Genomic DNA, 14218 nt, shown 5'->3' on the forward strand with positions numbered 1-14218 from the left:
GCAATATTTAACTTTAACTATACGATTTAGTGAAAATTGAAATATAATGAGAAAAAAACATAGTCATATTTAGTGTGTAAAACTTGAAAGTATTTGAGAGTAATCTTTAATTTCAAGATATGTTTTATTCTGAAAATAATCAAAATGGTGTATATAATTATACGTATTATATAAGAGGGATAAAAATGATTGTTCTTATATGACTATGAAATAATTAATTTGATCAAGTAATATCTATCTTTTAAACTTTTTATATTATAATCGATCATATATATTGTTATTTAATTACAGGATGTAAAATATCAAAAGGAGAAGACTCATGCTAGGTGGTCTCACGTATCGGTCTATGGTTCTGCACCCACCACAAATGCCAAAAAATGTGTGACAAATATTATCCCGATCCAGGCCGATTAAGAAAAGTTTATGCACATTGCAAAAATGCGTTCAAATGTATATGCACAATTTGTACTCCGCCAACGTTCGAACTAGTTTAAAAAGCAATGTTAAAGATAAATTTCTTTCCATTTTTAATACATTATGCGTATGTCCCAAGCTGTTCAAAATACCAAAGGTATAATGAACATAAATAGTTGTAGAAGGAATAAATATAACTTAATTCGATCTTTATAAACTTTTAAGAAATTTTTTTATAAATTCAATAATATAAAAGTATATGTATAGACAGGTTCCAATAAAACACTAAAGCAAGTAAACATAAAAGAAACTTCAACACAAATTGTAATTTTTCAATGTAATCTTTATTTAGAATGAAGCTATACAAAGAATTACAAGGTTATTGTGGAACAAGATAGTCTACACATATCTAAACAACTTAGTTAAATGACAAATTGCAATTAACAAGTTTCTACTCTAAAAAATCAGTCAAAGTAGATCTCTTACAGGCTAGGCTGTGTATATGAGAAATAAACTTTTGTGTGAAGATTGTTTATCATGAAATGTCGCACATATGCTGCTAAGGAAAGAAACTTTTATAGGCGAAGACTCTGCTTTCATTGGTGTCCAATTCACCCATGTATTAATATTCTATTGGTTTGTCAAGGAAAATAATTGATAGTGATATTCTGATAGAAGTGATCCCCCATTATAGTATCACGAGTCTTTTCTCAGCCAATAAGTTAATGGACACGCACATGAAAACAAAATCACCAAAATTACATACTATGATTGTGCATAGTCATATCATTTTATCCTTATCTTCATTTGAGATTGATTCTTCACTTCGTTGCGTCAGACACAAACTGAAGCATTTGTCAGACCTCAATCTGTCTAAGTGTTCCAAGCTGTCTGGTAATCCCAAGCTAATTTACACACCTTGTTTGATCTTCTATCTTTAAATCCTCTTCAAGTTGGATTGAATGTTGTGAACATTTTTGGTGCAACGTAACACTTGTTTCCATTTGATATTACATTAAGTATGATCTAAGTCAGATTTATCATCACTAAATTAATACTATACATTAGGACTCAACATTATGTTTATCAATAAGATACATAAATCTAATATCAATTGTACAATAAGTATTAAAGTACAACAAATAAGATAATATATTGATCAAGATAAAAAAAACTTACTTACAAAGATTCACGGAGCACAAATATAAAATTGATGTACAAAAGTTCACATAACACATGTATATAAGTTAGTATATATGATTGATGCAATATAGTGAATGACTTGATAGCCTAGTGGCATTCCAGACCTCCAATAAAGGTTTGTTCCTTGGGCAACAGGGTTTGAATCCAATAACATTCAATGTCATAGATGTCTTGTCGTTTGACGATCTATCCAAGGATTTTCCCTGTGAACTATCACGATGACATCCTACCCAGTGGGTATAGAGACCACATATGGATGAACAAGCTCTGAAAAAAAACAAATATTAAAAAAGTTTGATGCAATCTACATCATACCAATTAATCACGATGGCTTCCAAATGTGTGTTATTGTGGGTATTCAATTCATTGTTCTAATATTATAACAATAAACAAATTAAAATGGTTTATCTATTATGATTTTGAAAGTCCATATCTAGTTCAAACTTTTTTTTTTAAATAGTTATGTCTATATTAAATACAACATAGAACATTAATGGTTTGTATGTCTATAAAATCAACCTTCTTAAACCCTTATACTATATATATTTTTACCAACAATTAAAATAATCAACCATGAAGAATATTTATATGTTTCTCATTCTCATCTTTGTGTTTGTGAGCTTTGCTTCTGGTAATCTTTGCCTTATTTTCATTTTTCTTATGTAAATCTATAAGTAAATAAGATTTCAATCTTATTAAATAAAATGTTGGTCTTATTTTTTATATATAAAGCAAATCATGCTCTAAATGGTTCTAGTAATCTCATACACATATTAAAAGTCTATATCACTACTTATAATCGTGATTGTTCATATTTATATGTCAAAATAAACTTGCTATGTATAAGTTAGAAACAAACCTTTAGTAAAAACACATATAATAATTGTTTACACTATTGTAGTATTGTTAGAGAATAAGTAACAGGAATATATAATTATTTTCAATTTTAAGAAAATAATTTTTTTTTTAAAGTTGTAAAGAAAGAAAAAAATGATAAACAATATATATGTATAATTATATCTTTATTATTTATTAAACTAAAAAAGGTTGATTAGTAAAAAATATCACTTTTTTTTTCCTAATCTTCCTATTATTGAAAAGAAAATTTTGACAGTATTATATTTTTCTTTTCCAATCATTTCCTTTTTAGATAAACCACAAGAATGTTTTTTTTTTTTTTTTCACGATCTCATTATTTACTTTTTTTTTTTCTTATTACAAACTAATTTTAAAATGTCATGTAAGTAAGACTAGATTATTTTTCCACGTAATACGCGGGTAGATGTATGTAGTTAATTATATATTAATCTTTAATAATAATATTCATTGACAGCTATATAATTATATATGTACTACATATTGTTAAATAATTCAAAATGATGTGTTGAACGTAATGTATGATTTCTCAATGCTTTTTTAAAAAATATATGTAAAATTTTTAAGATTTAAAACAAATGTTTACCTAATTCTTTAATACATTTTTCAAACAACTATATTACAAAGTATATTATTAATGCATACTCAACGAACATAAATCTGTCACATAAAAAAAAAATACGTACAATTGAGATTGATATATGTCATCATTAATGTTCGTTGAATGTGGGACGATAATTCTTTTTATTATTTTTCTTCAACAAATATACATCAATAACATACTTTGTAATAAAAATGTTTGAATAATGTATACAATACCAAGATTAGGTTATATTAAGACAAAGTATATATATAACGTCTATTTAAAATGTTATATTTTTAAATATAAATTTAGATATATGCAATTAATATCATCTCTTAACTCTTTGATAAAGCATTTTACTTTTTTTTTAAAGCTTTTCATAAGACCAATATCCATCTAACATTTTATCTTCATCACATCCTACGCGTTAATCTACTAAAAATATCATAAACAATTTCTACCCCACACGGCCACACGCATAAAATAACTACACTACGCATTTTAAATTAAAAGTTTTTATATTAAGAATCACCTCACCACGGTAGTCACCTACCGCCATCGACTCCGATATCACCGGTCGTCGTCGTATCGCTATGTCTAGTTTTATTTAAACCAACAAATTTTATTATTCAATGATCTTTATTATGATTGATTCTAGGAAATTTTTTATTATATATATATATATATATATATATCTTCTCTTATATATAAATAAAAGAGAATTGTTTCTAGAAGTTTTTATAAATGAAAATCTTATGTGTCAAACTTATATTTTATCCTGTAAGGGTTTTTAGAAATCATAACATCATAATTCATTTTGATATTTTTTTCTTTTAACATTTGTATAATTTAATCTAATTTGGAAACCAATTATTTTCTAGACTAATATATCTCTTATAAATAGCAAACGATCGCCACATAAATTTCATGAAAAATGACTTTATGTTCACTAACTATTATGTTAATGTTATTATTAGTGATATAGAGTTATATATAGTTTATTTTAATTTGTAACTTAATTGTTAGTTTTTTTTTAGTTTGTATAGTTTAACTAAAAGAAAATAATTATTAGTTTGCGTGTATTTTATAAGATTTTTAGTAATGATTTTTATTTTTAAATAGTATAACTTAATAGTTGGTAAGAAGTAATAATTTTCATAAAAATTTCATACTCTTAGACTTGAAGGTGTAGAGAAAATGAAAAGTTAATTATCTCATATCCATTTAAATTTATAAATACATTATTACAATTATAACTTTTTTTCCCCATTCTCGTGTATATTTTATCAGTTTTGTTCATATATATGATATACAGTCAATGTTAAAATACTTTATTGTATCGTGTTTAATTATTATTGCATTATTTGATTTAATATTTTTTTTTTCATATATAAGAATAAAACAAACATGCAATTGATCCTTTAGTAAACATTATTGATTAATAAATATTGTATTAAAATGCGTGGGTTAAACGCGAATTACTTAGCTAGTTGCCAGCTGGTAGATAATTTATGGTCTATACTCTTGTCAAACATTTTTTAATTAAAAAAAAATAAATACATAAATCGGTAGCAGAATAATATATAGGGGTTTGCTAAATACAACCCTTAGGGCTGTGTTTAAGGTGCATAAATTGTTTGTACATTTACCATTAAAATCAGGAGGCGGACTTTTAATATGGAAGGTACAAGTTTTTATATGCACGTTAAATACAACCCTTATGGCTGTATTTAGCATTTCCCGAATATATATAGTATACATAAACATTTTGAAAATTCAAAAGTAATAGTTAATAACCCCAACGTATCATTGCCATTGCCGTTGCCATAATATATACCTCGTTCAGAATTAATAATACTACGCATGTTACATGTATGCATTGGAAAATTAGATTACAAGAAATATGGTTAGTAATAGTTAGTAGTAATAATAATTAGTAATCTAAAAATAAAAGGTGATGAACAAAACAATATCTAAAAATAGAAGGTGATGAACAAAACAATATCTAAAAATAGAAGGTGATGTCAATAAAACAATTTAAAGGTTGAATTGCTAATGGTTGTTACTTTTTTAAAAAACAAATTAAATGATTAGTGTTAGGTATTTATAAGTACTAAATTTTCAAATTTTGGTAGTACCATTACATTTGTCTTTCATTTTCCATTCATTTCCATTTTAAATAAAACGGAAGAATTTTGTTTATGTTCTTATCATTTTCTTTTCTTTCTTATTACAAACCAATTTAAGAATGCAATGTTTTAGAAACCAATTTACGAATGCAATGTAAGTAACATATGGTACTAGGATTATCACAAATAAAAATAATTGCTCTTATATTAAATGAAATATTTTATTTAACTTTATTATATATTATAAGTACTAATATTTGAGATATTATTAATCATCTTTTTATTATATTATTATATAGGACGTGAGATCTTAGAGATAAAAGATGATGTCCCGATGTCATGCCAAGAGGATCACTACCCTATGTTATTTTGCACTATGGATTATTGTCGACGCACATGCAACGATAGAGTTATTGAAAGACCAGTTTTCCCACATTGTAAAAACCCCGTAGTTTGTGTGTGTAGATACTTATGTAACGATTAGTGTTAAATATGTTTATGTTTATGTACCATAATTAAGTTAAAAACAATCTTATAAATAAGATATCGCATCTTTAATTTTGACATTCAAAATTTGAATTTGAAATAAGCGTAATCTTAATTTTCCAAAGCCCTTCATCAATATCCTCACTAAATTTAGAATGATTAATATTAATAACCAAGTTACACTAATTTAGTGTAACACGAAAATGTGAAAACTAAAGTATTTCATTTCAACACTATCAATAATATTAGTGGTCTAATATAACTTTGTAAAAATGTACATTTTAGTTACATTGATTACAATAAAAAGGTTACAAGAAAAAACAAAAACAAAATATATACAATAGTTAACGTTAATGTTGCGGGTGTCTATAAAGTTAATTTTGTTATGTATATAATCGCATATATTGTAATTTATATGTTGGTGTTATATTTATATTGGTGTACGGTGTATGTTTTTGGTGATCAATAAAATTAGTCATTCCAAAAAAAAAAAATTATATGTGTTCATACTAACATTAATGGTGCGGCTGTCTATAAATTTAAGCTCATATTCATGACTCATAATCCATGATATTTTAGTATTTTTTCTTTCTTTTTTTTTTTCCATTTTTTATTTACTATATACACTTTATAATCAAACTATATATATTACGTTCAACACGTACACCTCAAATTACATAGCCCTTTATAATAATATATTTATACATATATTATGTTTCACAGTTTTCTTTGTTGTTAATTTATCATAATCATGAAATATTTTTCAATTGGTATTTAATTTATAAAGTTATTCTTCTGCCGTATTCCAATCTCTCTATATATATATATATTAAAACAGTAAAAATCATAGCCTTTTAAATCCTTCTTTCAACCTAAAGCTAGATTTAAACATTGCCACATAGGATCGTATCCTACGTGACATCTCCATACTTTTTTTTACAAAATTTATCTTATAACCTCTATTTATTCTCAAACCAATGTAATTTATTTTATTAAATATAACATAAAATATTAAATCAAAACTATATACACAAAAAAAAACCCTCAAAACCCATATTATATAAGAAGACGTCCAATACATCTATTAATTTGGCAATGATATTTGACATAAATAATATTATTTATTAAAGTATATACAACTTTGAAGACTATATCAAATTTTAAAATTTTTTTAAAAATATTATTAGGTTATACACGACCAAACAATTTTGTTGTTTCTCCTTCGTTCTCTTGGCCGAAACCTTAACCAAAATTGGTTATTCTAGCCACAAAAAAATGTCTATTTTATAATGATAATAGTAGTTATTTTGAGTTTTACGAATGAATTTCTTAATTGTTGGAGATAAAATACTTTATTTCCTAATTGTGTTTAGGATTATTTTTTTCCGTCACTACATAAGATTTTTTCTCCATCTTTTCAGCATAACTGAAAGCAAAAACTATAATGATTTTCTCTTATTTATCTTATTAGTTTTTTACTTATTCGTATTGTATTTATGTGTATTTTATATGACTAAATTTTTGTCATGTTTAGTTTTTTTACTTTGTATATATTATTTTATTTGATGAATATATAGATATCATGCTACATTATCGATTTACGTTTGATTTGTTGATGATATCAAAATATCTTAGGTTAAATGTTGGTGTGTAATCACTATAGTAGGTTTAGTGACTGTGATATCAACATGTCAGAAAAGACAAAAAATGACCAGAGTAATCTAGGAATTAACCATTAACTATAACATAATCAATTTCAACATAATAAACCTATAGAATAGCTATTTATTAATGCATAAAATAACCTTTTTAACTAGCCGCGCATCACGCGGGGTAAAATATATAGTATATATATATATTCATATTTAAAAATGCAGTTAGATAAATTCACACTAATTTCGTGTATATTACAAATTGTTTATAGGGAAATTAAAACCCACAACTTGGGTCAATATTAAAATATTACTCATACCATAAGAACCAAACCATTTTTGTGAAGGCAATTAAGTCGTGAAGGTTTTTCACAATATATCAAGTTTTCAATAGAGAAAATCAAACCATGATAAGAAACTTAAATCATCATAGCTAGTGATAGTGGGAGGTGCAATGATAATGATGTTGGTTGTTGCACCTACAATTGGCTTGTCCTATGGAGTATGGACTGACCAAGGGCTCGATCAACACGAGACCCAATCTATTCCGCCTATAAACCCTAGTTAGGATATCAAGGGCTCGATAGTGATCATATGTTGTTGATTGTCTTTCATGAAGTGATTTGTATTCGATTTATAAATATTGTTTATAATCTTTTATTGATTTATATGCTAAGAGTGGTTTGCCGAGGATTGTATTACTATTGTCCTAGTATAATAATGAAGCAAAAAGGCCCAATCTTCAAGATTGATTTTAATCCTCTATGCATGGTTATAGTTTCAGTTCTAGGATTTTTTGTTTTGTCTAGACAATTGAACTTAGGAAGGTATATTTTCATAAACCGCAAACTATATTAGTAGGATATAAGACACAACTTACATCGTTACATCTTATCTCTGATTCCGTTTTCATTCGCTTTTCAATTTTGCACAATACACAGACAAAAATAACCGACTAACAATGCCAAATTGGCTTCCAGAAGGTGGCTCGCCCATCCCGTTTTTTTTTCCGTCATTAAGTGCTGAATGTATTAAGTGACTGAATATATAAATAATGTCTGAATATATTAAGTAAAAAATAGGTAATAGACAGTTATTTTTGTTCATTAAGTCAAAAAAAAAACATAAAATTTGACTGAATGCATTAATTTCTTAATTATTAAGTCCATTAAGTAAAAAAAGAACGGGGCCTAGTCTTCCAAAATATTATATTATAAATGATATAAAATGAAATATTTAAGATTTTTTTTGTTAGAAAACTGTTATCACTTATCATAATGATCACATTGAATTTAGAGTGCTTTGCAAATTAAGAAAAATATACTTATTGTGTCTGTTTCAACAAAATGTTTGCATTTTAAACCAAATTACAAATGTGAAAAAAATTCATTTTCATATTTGTCATAATTGTTTCTTTAAACAAAATATATGCAATAAATAACATTAACAATTTTCAGTGTCTATAAAACCAATCTTGTTAAGTTCATATGTACGAATGCTAACAACTAAAAAACCAACGATGAAGAACATCCCTATCTTTCTGATTTTCATCTTTGTTCTTGTGAGCTTTACTTTTGGTAATTTTCTTAAGCTACTTTAAGTTTTCTTATGCAAATGTCCAATTAATTAGAATTAACAATGTTTTTCCAATTATCTTTTTACATCATTACAGGTCGTGAGATACTAGAGACGAAGACAGATATTGACCCGTGCATGACGGAAGAATACAATATGGCATTTTGCACTCATGAATATTGTCAATCAGCTTGCGAGCAACACATTCCAGATATAAGACCAATTTCTGGACATTGTAAAAACCCAGTAGTCTGTGTGTGCACATTCTTTTGCGATCCGCCGCCTGCCACTCACGATCCTATGGTCCATATACGAACGGGGTTACCATAGATACTTATGTGATAGTTGATATTGTGAAAGAGTTCTATACATAAAATGGAAAAAGAAAAAAAAAAATCTTTTGATTTTCTATAACATGACCAAAAGCATTTTCAATATTTACACTAAAACCTAATATTGCATCACTTGAATATTTCATCTATACTGAGAATAAAATATCATTAATAATGTTTTAAAATACAGTAGTATATAAGATCATGAAAGTCCAATAATAAAGAAAAATGGTTGTCATTCATTTATCTGATCAAATATATACTCGTATCAAATAGTCATAGAAATAGAGACCACATCTGATAGCAAAAGATAGCACTTTGTAAGTTCCATTAGGAAAATTTTAGCATCATATATATACAATCCTAAGCTACCGTTTCTACATTTAAACATATCATTAATCTTTCACCCCAAGCATAAAATTCCTAGTTCGAGATGTACAAAATAGTACAACACCAACAATATAGAAACTTACACAGGCACTAACAGAAAACACCCATGCTGAAATTGGCCCGTTTTCTTTCTCTTCATAAGCCCGTTCTGGCTCCACATGCCGGGTTTTTGTCTGACAACCATCACCAGAAGACTCCACACATAAATTTGGGTTTCCTGCAAATGCACCAGAAAATCTCCAATACCCTCTTGTCTTGTTAATAATCCCAGAAAAATAGTTAAAAGAAAGATTCAAATGGGTTAAATTCTCGAGACCGGATAAGTTTCCTGGAACTTGACCTGATAATGAATTGTGTGATAAATCAAGAATCTTTAGGCTCCACATTGATTGTAAATTCGTGGGAATTTGGCCTTCAAGAAAGTTGTAAGACAAATTTAGGTACTCCAAACCATGTAAACTAAATAGCCCATCTGGGATTTGCCCGTGTAACATATTATCCGATAAATCAATTGTAACCATTGATGAAAGATTGTAATTCAGATGCAAATCATCACCCATAACCACAGATAGTTTACTATCTAACAATGGCACTTTAGGGGCTTCCTTGTTGAGGTCGCCATTGTTAAAACGTAAACTAACATTATAGATACCGTCAGGGATGTACCCGGAAAACTTGTTACCAGAAAGGTCGATCGTTTGGATAGCTTCGAACATGAAGATCCAATTAGCTAGAGCTCCACTGAACTTGTTGTGTGCGAGAGAGAGATATCTGAGGTTTGACCATTTGGTCAACGCGTCATTTAAAGGTCCTGAGAGATTGTTATAGCTTAAATCCACAACCTCCAGCGATTTACACCCTGCTAAAGTCAAGGGTATTTCACCGGAAATCTTGTTGTTGCTAACGTCAAGAATCTTTAAACTATCCAATGCATCAAGCTCTGGTTGAATTTCACCGGATAGATTGTTGTTGTTGAGAATCAAAGCGAGTAGTTGAAAACAACCAACAATGTTCAGAGGAATTGAACCAGTTAACAAGTTATGAGAAAGATTAATCACTTGAAGATATGTTAAATTCCCAATTCTTGATGGTATTTCACCAGTTAAAAGATTATGGGAAAGAAACAAAGCTTGTAAACTTTTCAACTCTGTCAAATCCAACGGAATATCACCCGAAAACTGGTTATGTGAAAGGTCTAAAACTACAAGACCCGACTTTTCTGAAGACTCGAGAATCTTTTTAGGAAGAAATCCCGACAACTGATTATAGCTCAAGTCCATCACAACAAGTCTACTAGAAAACACTAACCTTGGAGATATTTCATAGCTTAAACGATTAGACGACAAGTTAAGATGCGTCAACACTCGTAGTGAAGAAATACAAGTAGGAACACCCCCTTCGAGTAAATTTTCCGCTAAATTTAACAACATAAGTGACTCAACCGACGACGATAAGCAAGGTAAGCTACCCGAAAATGAATTCGACCCTAAATCAAGATACTCCAAAGATTGCCCAAAATCCGGGAGATTACCAGACAAATTATTATGAGACAAACTTAAATACTTCAAAGATTTCAAATACAACAAACTATCCGGTATCTCTCCTCGAAACGAATTATACCCTAGTTCAACCTTCTCTAACCTCATAGAAAAATTCCCAATCCAATAAGGAATCATTTGATCATCAAACAAATTATGACTTAAATCAAACTTACTTAACTTACTCAACTTCACAAGTGTATTAGGCACAACACCACTAAACATATTATAACTAAGATCCAAACTTTTCATATTCCAAAAATTACTAAAACAAGATGGAATATTACCATCAAAATTATTATGTGACAAATTTAGGGTTTCAAGAAAAGAAAGTTTACACAAAGTTGTATGCAACTTCCCTGATAAGCTCAGTCCACTTAGGTTAAGACCAACAACTTTACCATTCAGCTTTGAACAACTAACACCAGCCCAGGTATCACAACCAGGCCCGACCCATATCAGCTTCTGGGCCGGGTCATTTATTTGTGACTTGAAAAGTAGCAGTGAAGCTTTATCTTCCGTTCTCAGAGACATTTCATCAAACAGTTTACCTTCATTACAACAGAATCTTGAAAACAAAAGACAAAAGAACAAGATTCTACATCTTGCTTCCATTGATGTAAAGCTTGAAACTTTATTACAAATAAACAAGAATTATGTGAAAATAACAAGTGGGGTTTCATAAATTTATGTCATTTTGACAGACATTCTTTGTTGTTCTGTGTTGTTTAACAGACATTAAGAATTTATGTTTTAGCAAAAGTGTGTGTGTGTGTTTATGGCTTTTAGAACTTTTTTTTTTGGGTATTGTTTAGAACATAAAGTTTTGATAAGCGTGAAAAAAATCTCTGTCGAGGCATCTTTCGATTTGGGCTACTTTTTACACGCGTGGTTGCACGCTCTTTCATAAACGTTTTTATTTTATTCCATTCTTTTTTACTTTTATTTGTTTTTTTTAAATATAAATGTAGAGAAATATATTTAGCAGTATATGATAAAGCGTAAATGAGTATATAATATACATTTTGTCTTCTTTTCATGCTCATGCTCATGCTCGTTTTTATTGTTTTCTATTTTAGCATTTTAAAGGGGTTATGGAATTGCGTAGCGAAAGTAATTATTACAATCTCATGTATTGTATAATCCTAATTTTTTCGAATAATCGACCTTTATCGAGTAATCGACCTATGTGGCTTTTCGCCTATCGGGATCGGTCGCTATTTTTAGCCTTACGGTCATGGGTTATAGGCATTTGTTAAGTTCAGTTATATTAATCTATTAAAGCAAATAATCTCAATATATTATTTTCTAAAAACGAGTTTATTAATAGTGGCTTGTGTCAATTATAATAGTTTAAAACATGTAAAATGATGTTTGACTATTTAAGTATTTATCATTAGCTGCATTGAATATGTCACATTTCAAAGTACAAGCATATCTAGTATCTACGTTAGTCGACAACAACATTGAGTTTTTTTATTTTTAAACCACCCGATATTTTCAAGTAATTCACGCCTTTCAAATAAAAGTAGGACAATTCTACTGTCTACTCGTTTTTGTTTTCGCAATAACGAATTATATTGTTCTCGTCATATGGGTCGTAACTTGCAACTTGTAAGCCACATAGCATCTATCATGGAACCTTCATCGCGGTCCATTTAGACATGTTTAGAACCAAAATCTTTATTTACCCATCACCCAAGGTACCCATACTAGTTACCATTATTTGTTTTAGGTATATTATATCTGTGTGATATATTCATCACGGATCAAAATTGGCCCGACTCGATGACACTCCTTGTACACCCTCTAAATCAGCCCTAATAACCACTTTTTGATAGTGTTAGTATTTGATCATGTAAAATGAACGTATGTCCGGAAATGATTTAAGCCTACGGGGTCACACGTCTCGATTCAAATAAAGTTAATATTAATTGATTTATTAATTAATATGGATCACGAATAAGTTAACGAATAGTCGTTAGTATTTAATGGTTACTAGCTAACGGTCTTGTGGGATGGCCCGATCTTGGTGGCGGTGGGAGCTTAGATGGATGGATCTTTTACTTCTTTTCGAATAGCAATATATGTGTGTTTTTATGCTTTGGGAATCAAAAGTATTTATGAACAATAATGGAAAATCATACTCATACTTCACTGGGCAGTGGATGTGAGGAATGCTAATGGTTCCGAGTTAGGGATGGCAAAAAAACCCGACCCGATAAGGAAACCCGATACCCAACGAGAATACTCGATATCCGAACCCGTTCGGGGCAGGGAGTGGGGCATGTCCACCCCGACCCGACCCGATATCAATAACTATATATATACTTATAAGTGATTAGTTTTGAATTTATATTTCACCTTTGTAATTACAATGTTTTACACTTATATCAACTAATTTGTATCTACATTCCACACTTGCATATCCATTTCTCAAAACATCAAGAGCATATAGTATCATTTCTCAAATTAAACAAGATTTTGGTAATTATTATTGAAAAATAACTATTTTTATCGGGTCGTGTTTTAGGGCATTATTTTACCCCCGACGGGGTCCCCGATAAGGTACCCAATGGGTATCGGGTCGGGTTTGGGTCGTATATTCTTTATCGGGTTTGGGTTTGACACAACCCGACCCATTGTCATTCCTATTCTGAGTTACTGCTGGATATAAAAAGGATGCTCCATTTTATTAGTGCCTATATAATTCGTTATATATATATACACACATATGTGTGTTCCGATAGATTTGTGATACACAATGGTTTTTGCATTTTTTTTCTCATTGAATTTTCCTATGTTTTGTTTGATGAAAGAAAAAAATGATTAAATGTTAGTCATCTTTTATTTTGGGTTTGTTATTGTTTGAGAACTTGGGGTTCGAAGATCAACATATGCAGAAGATGAACAAAGACTGCAGGTGAAAAAAAGACAAAAATGCCCCTAGTGTGGGAGGATTTAACGACATGGATGAATGGTTTTTAACATAAGTAAGACCATGAAAAAAACTCAAAAACTAACGGAGGGATAAAAGATC

General features: G+C 29.1%; 1 protein-coding gene across 1 annotated transcript; it reads right to left on the reverse strand.

The window, feature by feature from the left end:
• Positions 1-9580: 9580 nt before the first annotated feature.
• On the reverse strand, positions 9581-11949 carry LOC122582115 (receptor-like protein CLAVATA2). Its single transcript, XM_043754474.1, has one exon. The coding sequence runs from the start codon at positions 11791-11793 to the stop codon at positions 9646-9648; it is 2148 nt and encodes a 715-aa protein (XP_043610409.1). The 5' UTR covers positions 11794-11949; the 3' UTR covers positions 9581-9645.
• Between the last annotated feature and the right edge of the window lie 2269 nt (positions 11950-14218).

This window comes from Erigeron canadensis, chromosome 9 (assembly GCF_010389155.1).
Source record: "Erigeron canadensis isolate Cc75 chromosome 9, C_canadensis_v1, whole genome shotgun sequence".
Classification (NCBI taxonomy): domain Eukaryota; kingdom Viridiplantae; phylum Streptophyta; class Magnoliopsida; order Asterales; family Asteraceae; genus Erigeron; species Erigeron canadensis.

Bases quoted from the DNA above. Each gene is read 5' to 3' on its own strand.
- LOC122582115 (XM_043754474.1), bottom strand. From the start codon at position 11,793: ATGGAAGCAAGATGTAGAATCTTGTTCTTTTGTCTTTTGTTTTCAAGA.